Raw genomic sequence first — 17,385 nt, 5'->3', positions numbered from 1 at the left:
AAGATTTTGAGGGAAGACAGCAACACTGAGATGGATGTCTAAAGCAACGTTCCGGTATGACGATAATTACATAAAGACATTAGACATGATGAGCAATTATTGGCAGCTAGATTAAGCTATACAGTACACAACTGATGAACCTGACAAAGGAGAAACAAAGACTATCACTCTGAAGGAACTACCATGTCCATGGACAAGAGTGAAAAAGACAAGAGGAGAGCCTGGTTGATGGGAAAGACCACAGATACTAGTGTATGGCCAAGTATACACAGAAGATGGGTGGAAGGATGGAGTGCTGGGAAGCAAGGCACTGACACTAGCACAGTCACCAATGAACAAGGTACAGGAAGAAAACGACAAGTGCCTGAAAGAATGGGAAGCAAGCAGCAAGTTACTGACATTGGTGGAAAATGGAGCTGGTCCAATGTCGATAATACCTCTGAAGACACCAGCACTGTGCTATCAGAACAATGGTGAAGTTGAAGTTGGCGAGAATGTTGGATGCAGAAGCATTGAACAACACACAGCTATGAAGGCAGGAACAGCAGTACTGATAGATCACTATTGGGCTTGCGTATCAAAAGCATACGAGAAGCTGCCACCCGATTTTGGAGGAGTTTGCTCGTTGGAACACATCAACATGCCTTCGTTGGTCGTACCAAAGAAGGATTTGAAGCTTGATGAATTCCCGAAAATTGACTAAAAACACCAAAGTGCCATGTTACTTATGTTGTTAGAGACACCCCAAAATAGCATCATTAGACATGAAGCACATGTGGCATCTGCACTTCGGGACATAAACACGCACTCGAATACATGAAGAACATGAGCGCACAGTTCTATAGTTAGAGGACAGATACATATACATACTGTCATTGCATTATTATTTGTGCATTAGCCAAATGCAGCAACACAGAAACTGCAAGTGACAAGAGATCCCGAGCAAAGTTTGCAGATGCTTGCATGCAAATAACCCTATGGAACTGCAGCAGCACCTATGGGGCCTGACAGAACCAAGTGTGACTAACCTATGGAAATGTAGCATAGCATGGACACTGTAGAAACCACATTGTAAGGTTTAGGAAAATTACAGCAGTCCTCGGGCCTCTGAGCAAGAGACGAGCTGAGCTAATTCAGGCTTGACAGAGAGCAAGACGTGTGGGACAGGACCCGCAGCCAAGGTCAAGAAATACGGAAAACATTCCAATCCACAGACAACAAAGGACCAGCTGCAGAAAATACTGATACATTCTCATAATTCAGAGCTCCACAGCTCAAATCCATGGTCTCTGAACACGTGACGGGGCCGAACAAGACAATGGACATCGATCAGCGGTGGGAAAGGAGAGCTGGTCCCAGGCTGCCAGACACAGACTGTGACATGTATGCAACATAATGCAACAAGTGTTGCACTGGTCAGGAGAGCACTCTCATAAGATAAGGTGGTACACACAAGTTACAAAATAGACACATAATCATTTGTATTACCTTGAAGGGGTACACAGTGAGCTGAGAATTTGACCAGATCACAGGCCTGGAGACGTCAGCTCTAGCCAATCACATTTTAGTACCCTACGGGTGGGTAGCAATGGGCATGAACCAATGGTAAGTCCACAACACTGCAACAATGTTATAGTTAGTGACTTGGGGATGGACCAGGCCAGCCACCTGACATGCGAGGGCCAGTAAAATAATGTGATACTAGACCACGATTTAGATCGGTCCCGGATCAACATTACAGTCATTTCACCAAAGTCTACAACCCCGAAAAAAGCAATTATAGAACTTGATCTGGTTTTGGCCACATGAATCCAGGCTCGATTACTTTTTGGTCTCTAGATCGTCCAAAGTGCACCGGGATCACTGCATTACCCCAATAAAAATGAATAAAATTAATTATTTGTTTAATGTAATCTTGAGTCCTTGTGCCCACTACAAAGCCTGATTGTTCTGTATCTAGAAGAGTGGGCAAAATGGGTGCCAATCTGATAGCTAATATTTTGGAAAGAATTTGGGTGTCATAATTTTTGCACTGAATGAAGACTGGGTCATTGTACAGTTTATTTAATGGGCTTATCACTGACTCACCCATAGAGGTGAATAACCTCACGTGAAACTAGAGAACTCTGAAAAGGAGGACCATCTTAGGTGACAAAATGTGAGAATATTTCTATGAACATCTGGTTAATTATGAATGCGATGGCCTCCACACTAGACAGTCTAGCTAGACAAGTAACCTCTTCCGGGGAAAGGCAGCCAGGGTAACATTTTCGAAATATGGATAAATAAGGTCCAGGTTAAGAGAGAGTGTTTTGAACAAAACAGTAAATTACTTTGATAAAATTGAAGTGTTGGTCTCCTGAGAACTCAATCTGACTCCATGGTCATTCTGCAAAGCATGTATAGCACTATGGGGACCCTGTTTAAGTCATTTGTAAGCTAGTGAATAATTTACCTTATCACAATTTGCCCAGTAGAATTGCACTGAGGAGGCTACAGACAGTACCCCTCACCCATAAACATTCTAGTTTTACCGCTGCTGCGTGTAATAATCTATATGTTTTGCTCGATCCTAGGTCTCTATATTGGGGTTTGATAAATATTTTCAGCTAATCTCACCTCTGCATTTGATTACATCTTACAACACAGAGACAAGAAGTGGCTCCCAATTGAATAACAGGGGCTATCTATTTCTCTTCCAAAACTGTCATGGGTATCTCCACATTCACAAGCTTTGCCCGTGGATAATAGATCCCTGGTACCATGCACTATTGGACTTTAGCAATAAGAAAGCTTGCTGTGACAATGTTCCTTTCCCCCTTAACCTCAATTTGGAATAATGAAGATTTTTCTTCTGGTTTCAAGCCACTTCATTTTGATTTGTGGGCAAAACGAGATCTACAAAGCCTGGGGCAACTTTATGAACAGGGACAACCTCTAGATTTCGACATTAGCTTTAAGATTAAGATGTCCGGGGGCTAAAAGCACATATAAGTTTGAGGACCTATTTATTGAAGTTCCTTGTAAGAAGAGGATCTCTGCACTATATGAAACACTGGACATTAAGTTTGCTTTTCATTCCCACCCATTTATGGTAAAATGGATTTTTTTATATTTTACATTTATAAAGTGCTCACACAGCCCGAGGGCATCGAGGCGCTGTTACAGGAATTGTTTGTTTTTCTTAGTTGCGTATTTATAACGCGCTTAAACACCCAGAGGTTTCTAAGCGCGGACCCGGGGATCGAACCTGTGTTGCTTCGTGTCGTCTTGCTTCCAAGACGCGCACGTTGCCGCTGAGCTATCCTCCCGGGATAAAGAGTTATGGATCGCGCTCCTGCAGATGTGTTGGAATAGCATCTGGATGGGAGCAGCATAGCCTTCAAGCTGGACTCAGATCAAAGAGATTGCCTACAAGCTGCCATCCCTTCAGATAGCATCCCACTCCATTTAGGCTCAATACAAGATATCTTAACACACTCGTTTTCTTGGCGTTGCTTGTTGCTGTGTGGTACTTGAAGGCATATTTAGTGGGAATGTTGCATGTTTAAACCAAATTCCTTAGGAAGCTTCAGGTTATTCTATTGGGAGATGCAGATCACTGGGACACTTTCACACTGGAGATTGTCACTGGAGATTCATTTCCCATAAATTGGGAGCAGCTAAGGCAACAGTAGCTCACCAGCCCTCGCAGTCATTGACATCCGGGCAGCCTTAGCTCTGTGGATGTCAATTAATGGTGGTCAGGCTCTGGACTGTGATGGCTATGAATTGTAGAGGAGCAGCTGCAGGAGACCCCGCCCCCCTTCAACCCATATGTTGGAGAAATGACACTGTGACATGTTTGACACCTGCCGTTGTGCCGATACTGCAGCATGTGTTTGAAAGAAGATACCCATTGAGACAACCCTACTGAATGTATCCCCAATGTGATGGCAACCTAAGGGAGGAACTCCCTGGTGGAATATCAAAAAGAGCAAAGAAAGAAGCTAGTGATGTCACAAGAGGCATATGCGATGTCCCGAGATACTGGCTGGAGAGGATTGTAGATCCTAAGGAAACTAATGATGAAGTAAAGAATCGAGTGAGCATTTAACTACGAAGAAGAAGATTACACGTGCACAAAGTGCTGCAGAAAATCAACCGTTCAACAATTGTACAGACGCTGCAACGCAAGGTAGACTAAGACCCAATAGAAACTGGCTATACGTAGTAAAAAGAATGAAGGCAAAGCAGCCATTGGAGCTGGACAGCGGTATCATGAATTTAGTAAGCTAGGACCCATGAAGTGGGAAGGGAAAACTGTGTCGCAGCAAGAATAAGCAGAATCGTGGAGCTGCATGTCAAGGTTGTCTGGCCTAGAGTGAAGGCTGAAGCAGCCAAGGTCAGCTATCTATTCTGAAAGGAACGAACGTGCAGAGGATGAATCATCCCTTGTTAAGGAGCAAAGAAAGAACACCAAGAGTGGCAACTTTAATTCATTCAGAGCATTTAAAACCTGCAAATATGGACCAAATCATGGTCTCCTGTCATGTGGGCCAAGGATGAAAATAGAGTTTGAACTTGGAGTCCTAGACACGACAGCGAGTGCCCTCACTCCCGTGCATTCTCAAAGACAAAGATACTTTTGCAAGGCCAAGTACAAAGACAATCTTCATGGCAGAAGGCATGGGTGATGAGAGATGCTGGGCTAATTGGGTGGGGAGGTAGTGTCATACCCCATCTCCTTGCATCTGGGTCTGGGCTTACATGCTGCAAAGTGAACCAAATGTTCCAGACATGGCACAAGCGTACAAACCAATTATACCAGTCAATATATCGAAGGACCTTATAATTTGAAGACCAATGAGAAACTGTGTACCTAATGTTTCTAAAGATTACATGTTTTAGAGGTAGGCATATGTTGTCCACCTGATAAAGGACAGCCAATCACAATCCTAGCCAATCCCGACCCTTGATACGTTTTTCATTATTGCCACGTAGTATGATGTCACTTCTGATGTATTTTTGGTATAAAAGCTATTGTTTGTGTAGAAATCGCTGAGATGAACTGAGCGTACGTCGGTTGATGTTCGTTGTAAACTCCCCGTTTTAGATCATTGTTAATAAAACTGTACTTTGCCATCTTCCTGAGTTGGTTCGGTTATTTGGACTCAGAGTTATTCTGTGTGACCCATCCATTACATGCGCGTTCCTAGGAAGCAGTTAAGATAACAATAGCTCATCAGCCCTCGCAGTCATTGACGTCCGGGCAGCCTTAGCTCTCCGGAAATCAGTTAATGGTGGTCCAGGCTCTGGACTCTGATGGCTATGAATAGCAGCCCAGCATCCATCCATATCCGGAAGCTGAAATATTTCATTTCCATCCTAAGGGGACTCTCATGATGATCCCCAGGTACATCATGCAGTCATGTTCTTTGCCTGGAAGAGTGACATTCATGTGATTCACAGAAGCTTCCGCACTGGCAGAGGACACATGGAGGCTGGATGTCAACAAACTGCTCCTTATAGGCACGATATGCCCTATCCTCCACATTGCCCCCTTTCTGTTCGGAGGGACTCTGTTCTTCTATTCATGCATTATTACCCCTATTTCACCACCAAGACTTGGAAATTCAGAATCTGGAAAGCCTCTTCTGTGAAATCAGTTGTCCAACCAGCGTGCGGTCTATGTGTCTTCTTAGCATCTCTATTCGATGCCACTGGCCACTGCCCACAAACGCTGAAGCTTTAGTAGCAACCTCTGTGTTGATCCGCAATAGAAGACCACATAATACCTGTGTGTACTTGAATGCATTATGCATATGTGGTATCACTAATTGACAATAAAGTTTATATTGAAAAAAAAAGGTTATTCCTGAGCATCCAGAGCTGGAAACGATAATTTAAACACATTGCAATCCATGGAACTATTTCCAGGCTTCTGATTCTTTAAGCATTTCATCATTTTTTCCATCAACAGTCATGCATGAGGAAAGCCACTGAAGCATTGAGTGCATCACATCTTCTGTCAATGATGTGTGGCCAGCAGAATGCCTCTCCTATGCACCCAACTCCCTTGCTCCAAGTGTGTGTGCGTCCCACCACCAGGCAGGGCAAGTCCATGCCATTCACAACCTCATGGCCGATACGGGCTGTGAGGGACCCCCACTCACCTATCTCTCCAGGTTTATAGACAGGCTTGTCTGTCTGTATGTAGGTGCGGTGCTTGGATCTCTCTATGAGGACCTTCTTGGACTTCTCAAAGTTGAAGCTGCTGCAATGGCCCAGCACATGGACAGATGCCACCTCCTCTTCTCCACTGGCAGGAGCCGGGACCTGGGTGCCAGAAGAGGGAACATCCGGTTACTGTGGCAAGGGACGCGTTTATGCACACACACGCAGCAGCACTGTGGCCACCCTGTACAATGAGTCACCCTAAGACTCAGCTGGAGTAGGATTGGTGAGGCTTCCACCACCACGCCCGTGAGCAGGGGCCATGAGAAGGGCACAGGAGTGGGAGCCCTTGGCTCTCTCAACAGTTTGCAGAGTGAACTGCCACCATTTAACATGTTCATGACTGCATTCAGCCCTCAATAAAGGGACACTCTCATTCCACTCAGCCACATGTTGGTATTTTTCTGCATCGATTCGCTCTTTAATCACTGATGAAATTTAAATTGCCTTCAAGCGAGACACTCAGAAATACATACTTCACTGCCACATTGCTATGAGTGACCGGTTCTTATCACAAAGCCATCTTCCAGCAAACCCAGAAAAAAACCCACACCGACTGCCAAGGGTCAGGTTTTAAAACATAGCTTTATTGGGCTGGGTAAGAAAGGCACAGCTTGTATTTCAATGGATTCAGCCCTAAGGCCCTGGAAAGCATCAGGCCTCGATGGACTTCAAATGTTTTTGGTCAAACCGTGCCTGGAACGATGATACAAATGCTTGAGCCCCTCATTTGTGTCGATCGATTCCTTTGGCAGCATCCCATTGGCTGGAAGGGGGCATTGCTTTACCGAATATGTTAATGAGGAGCTGAAATTGACCTCAGCTCTTATCAATGGATGTCTTTGCTAATATTTATCATCCGTCTTTATCACCAGGATTAACACAATGGAAGATTGCCCTTAGCCAGCTGGGGTCCAGAAGGGCACTGCCCTGCCATGGCTGGGACAGAGGTCCTTAAGACCAGCGAGAGAGATGTTCCACTGTTCTGTGCATCCATGGGCTGCCATGTGTATGGTGCAGTGAGAGAACATGTGGAGAAACATGGAGCAGTTAAGACTGGAATATGGACTATTGCAACTTAACGGAGCCCTGCAGTGACACACATTGATCCGAGTTCCAATGACAGGGGCTTGTAGTTAAACCAACAGAAGGAGCCCACAATAGAGTGCTGTCCTTACCAGGCTACTGTTCCACTTGAGTCTGGACAGCTTACTGCTAGGGTATTGGGTGGGGGGGTAAAGTTAATGAGGGTCTGCGGGGGTCTCCCCCTGCATATATGTGCTGTCAAAGGGGGAGAAAGAAAAATCGGTCTTTTTCTTCGAACAAATCACCCTAAATCTACTGCTAGAACGTTAGCCCTTTGATCCCTTTGAGATTGTCTGCTGGGGTCAGAGGGCAGGTAGAAAAAATGGATTTACAACTTTCTACCTCCCATATAGAACTAAAAACCATGTGGCAAACAAGATCAGTTTTTAGGCTATATATATATATACACACAAACACCACCCCCCCTCCCCCCCGACCCCTATGTTGCATGCCGTGTTTCATGCCATATCGCATGGTCTACTCAGAACAGCAGGGAAGGTATCTCGCTCATCCTGTGATGTTCCTGTATGGGAGATGGCACGTTGATGCCATAGATAGGGGCCATTAATAACTGTGCAATCACATTTCATATTTTGAGGATGCACTGTCTCCTCTTGTCTACAAACAACATCAAGAATACTTTTATTTTAACATTGCTCTGGAAGTTCATAATTGACCTTTTGAATATTAAATATAGACAAGATCTGGTTTTTAAAAACATCACTGCACTAAATACCCTGAGGAAAAGAAAACGACACCTATACAAGTACTCAACGGAGGAATAGCTGGCATGGCACGTGCCACGCTCAGAGCATTAACATGCCGGGTACCTAATTGCTTGGGAATTTATGGGCATAAAAACACATACGCTCGAATTTTGTGCAATATCTTAATCTGAGCTGGCGAGGCTTTTACAGACGACGTTTTCACTAAGAGGATTCACTTTTGTTTCTTTGACTTTTTAAAAAAAAAATCCGTCAGACAAAACTGGAGACCTTAAAACGTGGAGTTATCGTGTATGTAGGCCTCGTGACCTCATCTACCCACCGAACAGTAAAACCCAACCCGGAATCCCAAACGTACCAAAATAAAATAGCAAATGTCTCCACCAGTGACATTCATGCAACGGTTCATTTTTACATAAATTAAGAAAGTCTGACTGGACTTTCCTGTTCCTATGCAGTACAATGAATACAGTAAATGCATATTTGAGCAGATAGCACTCAGTAGCGACATCTCTTCTGTTTTTAAGGCTCTGAAAAGTTCTCAAATGAGAACTGAGTCTGAGCCACAAGGCGAGAGCCACTGATGTGGTCACGATCACACTGTTTGGTCGGTTGATAGAGCTGGGACTATCGCTGGTACTAAACTACACTGCTTCCATACTGTGTGGTTGCAGGGTGGACATGGACTATATCTCGGCACAGCTGCACATACCGCGATCCTGCAGGCCTTTCCGCCAAATGCTGCCAACACACAAGATGTCAACCATTTGTAACTACACATGAAATATCCCGACCTGTACACATCAATTCGGAGATATGTAACATTATAAATGCACTCGACCCGTAGCATTCTTCCTCTAGATTACCATATACTGTAATCTTAGTGGCTAGTTGCAATATTCTTATAACTCACAGTGGGATATATGTTACCCCATATGGGCCCTCATTACGACCCTGGCGGTAAGTGAAAAACGATGCCGGTAAAGGATTACCGGCATCACTTACCGCTAGGTCCGATTATGACCCGAGAAAGTGCAATTAACAGCACCGTAGTTAACAGTGCTGCTAACAGCACCAAGCATGCGGACACGCGACCTCCATTGCCGTAAATACCGGCATGGCGCAAAGTAGGGAATATCACGAGTCAAGCGGACATGCTCTTAACGCCCTTGCGAAGGCTGTAAAGTACCTTACCGCCATGGTGCTAATACCGCCATCGCGGACCAACCGTAAATGGCCATGTGCAGTGTTCCCAGCTGCCACAGGTGCACACAATCAGCACAGGTGGAGGCAATACAGACTGGCCAAGTACAAAAGGAGCACACCCCACCCCTTCCCACACCCAGTCACACTCCACAATGATTCCAATACGACTAGCAATGTTGGGGCTGGAGGACCTGATTGCAATGGAAGTGCTACAGCAACAACTACAACAACAGGCAGCACAGAGGAGATGCAGGAGGAGAAGGAGGGCAAGGCAGGGCCAGCAAGCCCCACCAGCACAGCCAGTGCCACCACGCAGGCAGCCCCCAATCCCACGCATCAGAGCCAGTCCATTCAACCTCACCGCTGAGCAGATCCACACCCTGTACCGTTTGGACCGGGACACCATCACCACCATTGTGGACATGATACACAACGACATCGTCAGCATGATTGAAACACCCACCGCCATCCCCCCTACTGAAGGTAGTGTCCGTGCTCCACTTCCTGGCCACAGGCACCTAGCAGCACACAGTGGGGCATTTGCATGGCATTTCACAACCATTATTCTCACGTACGCTGAACCAAGCGCACAATGCCCTCCTCAAGCACACAGACGACCACATTTCATTACCACGGCCTGCCCAGGAGATCTCAAACACCAAAGTGGCTTTCCATGCACTGGCCCGCATACCTGGTTGCATTGGTGCCATCGACTGCACCCATGTGGAATTGGTGGTCCCACATTCCATGGAGGTAGCGTACCGCAACCGTAAGCTATTCCACTCAATAAACGTACAAATGGTATGTGACTCGAACAGGATCATCACACATTGTTGTGCCCGATTCCTCGGATCAACCCATGATTCAATGGTCCTGCGTAACTCCACAATACCACGCTACATGGAGCGACATGCAGGGCCGAGATCCTGGCTACTCGGTGAGTCTCATTTCATGGCCTTGGAAATGTGAAGTGGGTAGGTGATTGACGTACCAATGCATACTTTACCTGGCTGACATGGGGGGGGGCAGAGATGCATACTTTACCTGGCTGACATGGGGGGGGGGAGAGATGCCTACTTCACCTGGCTGACATGGGGGGGGAGAGAGATGCATACTTCACCTGGCTGACATGGGGGGGGAAGAGATGCATACTTTACTTGGCTGACATGGGGGGGGGAGAGATGCATACTTTACCTGGCTGACATGTGGGGGGAGAGAGAGATGCATACTTTACCTGGCTGACATGGGGGGGAGAGATGCATACTTTACCTGGCTGACATGGGGGGGGGAAGAGATGCATAGTTCACCTGGCTGACATGGGGGGGGGAGAGAGATGCATACTTTACCTGGCTGACATGGGGGGGGGGAAGAGATGCATACTTTACCTGGCTGCGAGTACCAGAGGTAATGGAGCCAGCTCATACCCTAAAGCAGCCCAGACTTTAGCTGACACCTGACCACATAATGCCAGATGTAAGCAGCCCTACCATGTGAATGAAGATGTGTCCCAACCATGACACAACCATCTGCATGTGCACTGTACCAAATCAGACCGCATCCACCTCAACGAAATGCACCTACATGCAATGACTTCAGCCAATACACGGCACCAAACACCATCAACTGAAATGCCGGTCCCCCATAACTGCGCACAAAGGAGTCACATGGCGGACATAAACATCAATACACCACTACACTGACACAGAGGCCCAAATAAATTGCATAACAACATTTGTAGTGCTCAGTGAGGTCATCATGAAACTGACTGCAATGGTGCGATGATGAGAGCATTGTAATCACATGGACATCGGCCAGATCACCTAAACAACCGCCATGTACTAACACAGTGGATGGGCACTCAGAAGGTACTGGACCCCCCCTGCATACACTGGTTGATGGCATGCAAAACAGTCCATAAGAGGAATACACATATAGCGGTCACATCGTGTGACTCCCTTCGTGCATGGAAAAAGGTTCAAAGTAAGAGATGAATGCATGCCATGGTGTCACGTCATTATTTGAAATCTGATGTCATGACTGACACATACATTGTTGCCCACATACAGGTGATGCAGGCTATCCCTTGAAGAGGTGGCTCCTTACCCCAGTCCAGAACCCACAGAACCGGCACGAAGAGGACTTTAATCGTGCACATACACAAACCCGTGTGGTGATTGAGCAGACATTTGGCCTCTTGAAGGCATGGTTTCGCTGCCTCAGCAGGTCTGGTGGGGCACTCCTGTACCACCATGAGAAGGTGGCAAAGATCGTTGTGGCATGTGTGATGCTACACAATATGTGCATCAGACGGAATGTGCCCCTGCCCCCTGACGCTGAACTGCAACCACCTGACGATGAGGATGAGGAGGGTGGGGATGGGGCAGCACCTCAAGGAGGAAGCGATGCACAGGTGGGACGTGCCATGCGTCAGACTCTCATTAACCAATGCTTCTAGCACACATGGACGGTGGGTGTCGCATGGAGATGGCACTTGGGGCACTGTGTGTGTCTGGGACATGCACACTGTGGACTGTTCACCAATAAAGCACACGTACACAATGAGCAATTTCCACACATGTGATTTGTGCATAACCGGTTTTTGATTTTGTGATTTGAATGAACACACCCCATCCCCCCTACCCCCTCAACTCCCCAACACACCCCATACGCCCTCCCCCCTCAACTCCCCAACACAGCCCATCCCCCCTCCCCCCTCAACTCCCCACAAAAGTGTGTGAATGCCTGTGGTCAAGTGCATCATGTCAAATTGTTCCACTGGCCGGACTCTATTGGCACCCCCCTCTCCCTGCACCCGAGGCACCCCTGCCTGTACTCCACAGGTTCCTGGCCGATCTGCGGACGGGGCTGGATGGGGCAGAACTGGCAGCCGAGGAGGTACTTGGCTGCTCGCAAGGCCGCATGTCCCTCAAGGTCTGAACAAGGTCCGAGAGCATGTGCCGCACCGCGGCTAATTCTACACAGATATCCTTGGAGGTGGATACTATTGCTGCCTTCACAGTTTCTGCACATTGTTGCATTTCCGCCCTTGCATTTCCACATTCGGCCACATGCTGATTCATGAGTGAGGACAGTTGTTGTTGGCGCGTGATGATTTGTTCCATCGACTCCTGGTTTTTCTGGACTAAGGATAATGCCAGTGTCGAATGTGCTGCCCCCCTCCTGCAAATCTTCCACTGGGCATGGAGTGGCTGGCCAAGAGTCATCAGGGGATTGCCCCTGTATGCCTTCATCATGCTGGCTGCATGGGGAAAGATAGAGGGAATGAAGGGGGACAGTGGGGAGACAAACAACAACATCAGCATCCCCTGCATCATCGTCCGAGCCAGCTGCGGTGGCAGCAGTCTCGCATATTGTGCTGCTTCCGGCAGACCCAGTGCCTTCGGTGGGCACCACTTGCTGGATGTTTGTTGCTGGTGGTAACATGGTGCTTGGCTTGGTGCACATCTGTGCCCTGGCCTGTGTTGTGGTTGTAGATTTCGGCTGCGGAGGGATTTTGCTTTTTCCAGCAGAGGTGGAGGGTTGGTGTGTGGGGACATCGGGCCTGGCCTTCTTGGCAGGTGTGGTGGCAGTGTCTTCCTCGTCACTGTCCGAATGAGAGCCTGTGGTGGCGCAAAGGGGGGAAAGGTTTATTGATGGGTCTGCGGACATTAAGCAGGCATTGTGATGACTGCATTCATATTGATTGCTAGATGTTGCACATTGGAGGCAGTGACATACAGGTTGTCTCACTTTTAGGTGGTAGAAGCTTGGAGGCATGTGGGTGCCTACAGAAAGGGAGTGCATACTGCATGTGTACAAGATGGAGGTAAGAACTGCCTGTAGGCAGTCTTCTGCTGATGTGTTGTGTTAACCCTGTCAGGCATCATTGCACTTCCCATGAATCTGGACTTCAGTGAGTTTGGCATGGCTGGATTTAAAGCATTTAAAGCACCTACCTGCGTCACATGATGTCGGGGCTCCTCTCTCCATGTCTCCGACCCCCTCTATGCTCTCTGTGCCAATGAGTGCAGCATATATCTCCTCCCACGGCTCAATTTTGATTGGTGACTCTGCTCCTCCACCAGTTGCCATGGCCAGGTTTCTGTTTGCAGAAAGTATACTCCTTACGCGGAGGCATAGGTCATCCCACCGTTTCCTGCACTGTCTTGCATTGCGGGGTGTAGTGCCAACTGCACTGACCCTCTGTGCGACCATGGCCCATATGGCCTTCTTACGTGCTATTGCCGGTCTGGTCATATCGGTCGAGAACACTACGTCGGCATGTTCTTGTAGTGTTTCTGCCAACATGTTAAGCTCCTCCTTAGAGAAGCGCTCCTGCCGCAGTCGATCGCCACTTTTTTAACAACTTTAGGCATTGTGAGGATTGATGGATGTAGGTCAAGGTTTGTAGTGGTTGTGGGGGTCAGGTGTCCACTGGTTGGGGAGGATGGCAATGGATTGTGTTTTTGAAGATGGCCGCCGTGCTCTTTCCCGTTCCTGTGCGGTGACGCAACTTCCGGATCCGCTTATTTGCGGTCACCGCTAATAGCGGTTTCCGTTATTTGCGATCACCGCTATTAGTGGTAATTGTTGATATCGATGGCTAGGGTGGCGGACGTGCTATTTGCACAGCATACGATGCCGGTAAGTGGTGTTTTTTGGACGTTACCGCCATGGCGGTAATTACATTACCAGCATGGCGCAATGCTCGTGCCCAAGAGGTCGTAATGTGCTGCTTTTAGCGGTATCTGGCCAGCACGTGCACGTTACTTGTGCCATGCCGGTAATGTCCGCTACTTACCGCCAGGGTCGTAATGAGGGCCATGATATTAAAACATTCACCACGTCCTTCATTTCAACACAGAAAAATATTACTATATTCCAAAAAGCATCAGATACACCTAGAAAGTACCAAAGTGGCCATCCACCCGGGCAGCCATGCCTTTCATAAATAGGCCCTCTCTGCTTTACTCGCTCACTACTACAATTGAAATTATTACATACGGGTTACTATGTTGGCACAGTGGCTGCATCGTCCGCTGCAGTAACCTGTTGCTCAATGGTTAAAATCTTAGTGCGGCTGACACACCATTTCATCCTTCGGTTGTTCTAAAATTGGTACGTTTTAGAAAGTTAGAGAAAACACATCTTTTCTAAGGGACGAAAGACACTCCAGTTTGTGGTGTGAGAAGCAAAGGTTTTCAATGTTATTTTATTAGTATCTTTCTTCTAAATGGAGGTTGCAATTTGCAAAGCATGATACTTAAAGCAACTTGTATGCGATTTCGGTCTTAAAAGTTAGCACACTGCCAGAGACAAGATTTTGTTTCTTTTAGCCTGTGATTGTTTAGATACTGTTTGTAACTGTTAATATTGACAGAATCTACTTCAGCCACCTTTGTGTGCATGTATTACAGATTTCTTTTAGAATACAAATTTTATTCATTGTTCACTCGTGTTCACCGAAACTCTGTTTTAATATTTCAGTGCCTTGATTAATACTTACAAGCATTTATTCTCATCATTGCAGCCCATGTGCAATTGTATTTTATCCTTTGAGCACTTTGACAATAATGCTGGTGTTCGAATGAACTATAAGTCCCGGCGGTCCTGTAGGCTTTAACATGCATTTGAATCTCGGTCAGGCGCGTTAGCGCTGGCGCGTCAGGGACCAGCTGGTCTATGCTGGTCCACGGTGGCAGGCAGGGAGACGTTGCGTTCCGCTTTCCCTTCCTAGGAATGATTCCGGTCTGGATATACGGCTGGTGTTACTGATTCAGAAGGTATGTGCATGGGAATAGGAGGTTTTAAACTGAAAGGCTTGTTTCTCTTTAACGGCAATATAGCATATGTACTAGGCTAGGTCGCTTCCCACTAGACTATTAGCAACTCTTGCTTGTGATCATGGACTTTATGCACCCCATGGAAAGTAAGGAAGTTGCTTATAATAATGTGCCCCACCTAGAGTTGTTCTTGGGGATGTCCAAATCAGGTATCGGTCCTGATTTGCCCTCAATCAGCTCTTTTAATTAAGCCCTCCTTAACACTAGGTCTTTAGTTAAACATACTATTCATGTTCACAACTTGATTTTGATGTGGACATAATGGAAACATGGATCACAGATGCCCATGGCCCGGTCAGAGAGCAAGTGACCCCGCCTGGATATGTCTTTTTGGGAAAGAATCGTGAAACAGGCTAGGAGGGTGGGATAGCCATTATCTGTAAAAAAAAGTCTTTGGGATGTATGTGTCACACGCCGTTTCACCTGGTGTCTATGGCCCAGCAGGCGACTGTATCGCCGGTAGGGGTTTTTCTGTCTCTCTTCCTGGTTCGGTTGTGGGTCTAGTCTTTCTTACTGCATCATGCATTTAGCCCCTCCCTTTCCTGTCCGGCGTTGCAACTCACTAGGCTTTCTTTCGTGAGTCTGACGCTCGCTTCCTGCTCTTCCCCGTAGTTTCGCTTCTTGTCTCCCTCAGCCTTGTTATCTCATCTCCCCTTTGCTTTGCTGTTTTTTTCTGTTTCGGACCGGCCCCGCAGGCTCCGTTTTTGCTTCGCTCTCACGCCCTCTCTTTATTTCCTTTCTCTATTTTACCTTCCTGTTCTCTTCCTGCCTTCCTGTTTCCCTTCGTCTGTTCCGTGTTTCCCTCTCCGGCTACTGCTGCTCTGACTTCTACCGGAGTGCACCACTGGGTTTGCCACGTCCTGCCAGTGCCCTCCTTGGACTCCATCTACCTGCCTGATAGAACGTGTTTACCAGAGACCTTGGCCACCATTCACTTCATCTGCTAGTCCTGCTGTTTACTGGAGGATCGGAACCTTGCCACATTCTTCCTCCTGCTGTCCTCGTCTCTACAAGCTCCAAGAGGTTTTTTCTGCCCAAAGGCTTTTTCCTCTTTCTGGACTCCAACAGAAAGGGGCCCCTCATGCGTGCAGTCATTTCATAGGCAGCAGAGTGACTTCTAACCGAGGGAGACCCTATCTCTTCGACAGAAGACACAAAGACAAGAAGAAAAAGGAAAGGCGGAGTAAAGACACCACTACTGTTACAGGTGAGGAGGAGGAGGAGGGGGAAATTGATCACATTAGCATTGTAGAGTACAGTGCGGACCCAACCCCAGATACCAATTCTGATCATTGTGAGAGTATGAGGTGAAGGCGAATTGTGATGGATGAGACATTCTACATACGAAGATCATCCCTAATCACACTTTTAGCATTAATTTTGTATTTCTTTATAGGATACCAGGTGAGACACCTCGGTCTAATGAAAATATCATACATTTATTATCACCCATGCAGAAAGCGAACAGTGCCAATATACTCCTGGGTGAATTAAATCTATGGAGAGGTGACCCAAGAGACAAGAAAGCACTTGAATTGGAAACGCTATTGAATAATGGGAATATTGTTGTACACAATTCTGACCCGACGCACATAAAGGGTAATACACTGGACTGTCTGGCCAGTGAAAATATAACACTGACAAGCGTTACTACGACCCCTTGTGTGTGGTCGGATCACTCTCTTCTAATGTGCCAGATCCATCTCCCAAAACCTTTCAGGCAGCAACATGAGCTGCCACGTAAGGTTTTAGGGAGAAACTACCAGGCCATTATATCAGATGATCTTGCGAATGTATGAATGCCCTGTTGACACAGATCACCAAGTTGGATCACCCTGACCTATTGATGCAGAGTTAAAATGGACATATAGTAGCTCTGCTTGATAGGGTTGCCCCTAATAAGTCTCGAAGTGTAGGGACTTTCCTAACCATCAAAAATGGTTCACCCCGGAATTGGCTCAGCATAAGTTAAGGAAAAGACAGGCTGATCATATATGGACAAAATTCTTAAGAACAAAGAAGAATGGAAACGTAGGGAGAAGCAAGAAAAAGACAAAATCATAGAAGCTAAACATAACCATTATAACGAACAAATAGGTACGGCTGGAAATGAAACAAAGGAACTTTTTAAACTGTTTAGAACATGGGAAAAGCCTAAAGTACTTAATCAAAATATAAACCCTAAAAAAGAAAACTGTACACAAGTCCAAAAGGCATTTGCAGACAAAGTCAGGCTTGCTCACGCTAATATTTGCAAAGATTTGGACAGGTTAAATATCGCAACTGTTGGCGACATTATAGAAAACAGG

General features: G+C 46.7%; 1 protein-coding gene across 1 annotated transcript in view; it reads right to left on the bottom strand.

Annotated features, from left to right (window-relative positions):
* The window catches only part of LOC138579844 (alpha-2-macroglobulin-like protein 1), a 530,696-nt gene that overhangs the window by 453,134 nt on the left and 60,177 nt on the right, over positions 1-17,385 (bottom strand). The window contains exon 3 of the mRNA XM_069650076.1: positions 6,156-6,318. Within this exon, the coding sequence (XP_069506177.1) occupies positions 6,156-6,318 (163 nt within the window). The remainder of the gene's footprint in view (positions 1-6,155; positions 6,319-17,385) is intronic.

This window comes from Ambystoma mexicanum, chromosome 3p (genome assembly GCF_040938575.1).
Source record: "Ambystoma mexicanum isolate Mex_15411 chromosome 3p, UKY_AmexF1_1, whole genome shotgun sequence".
In the NCBI taxonomy this organism is placed as follows: Eukaryota; Metazoa; Chordata; class Amphibia; order Caudata; family Ambystomatidae; genus Ambystoma; species Ambystoma mexicanum.
This window is presented reverse-complemented; position numbering and strand designations above follow the sequence as displayed.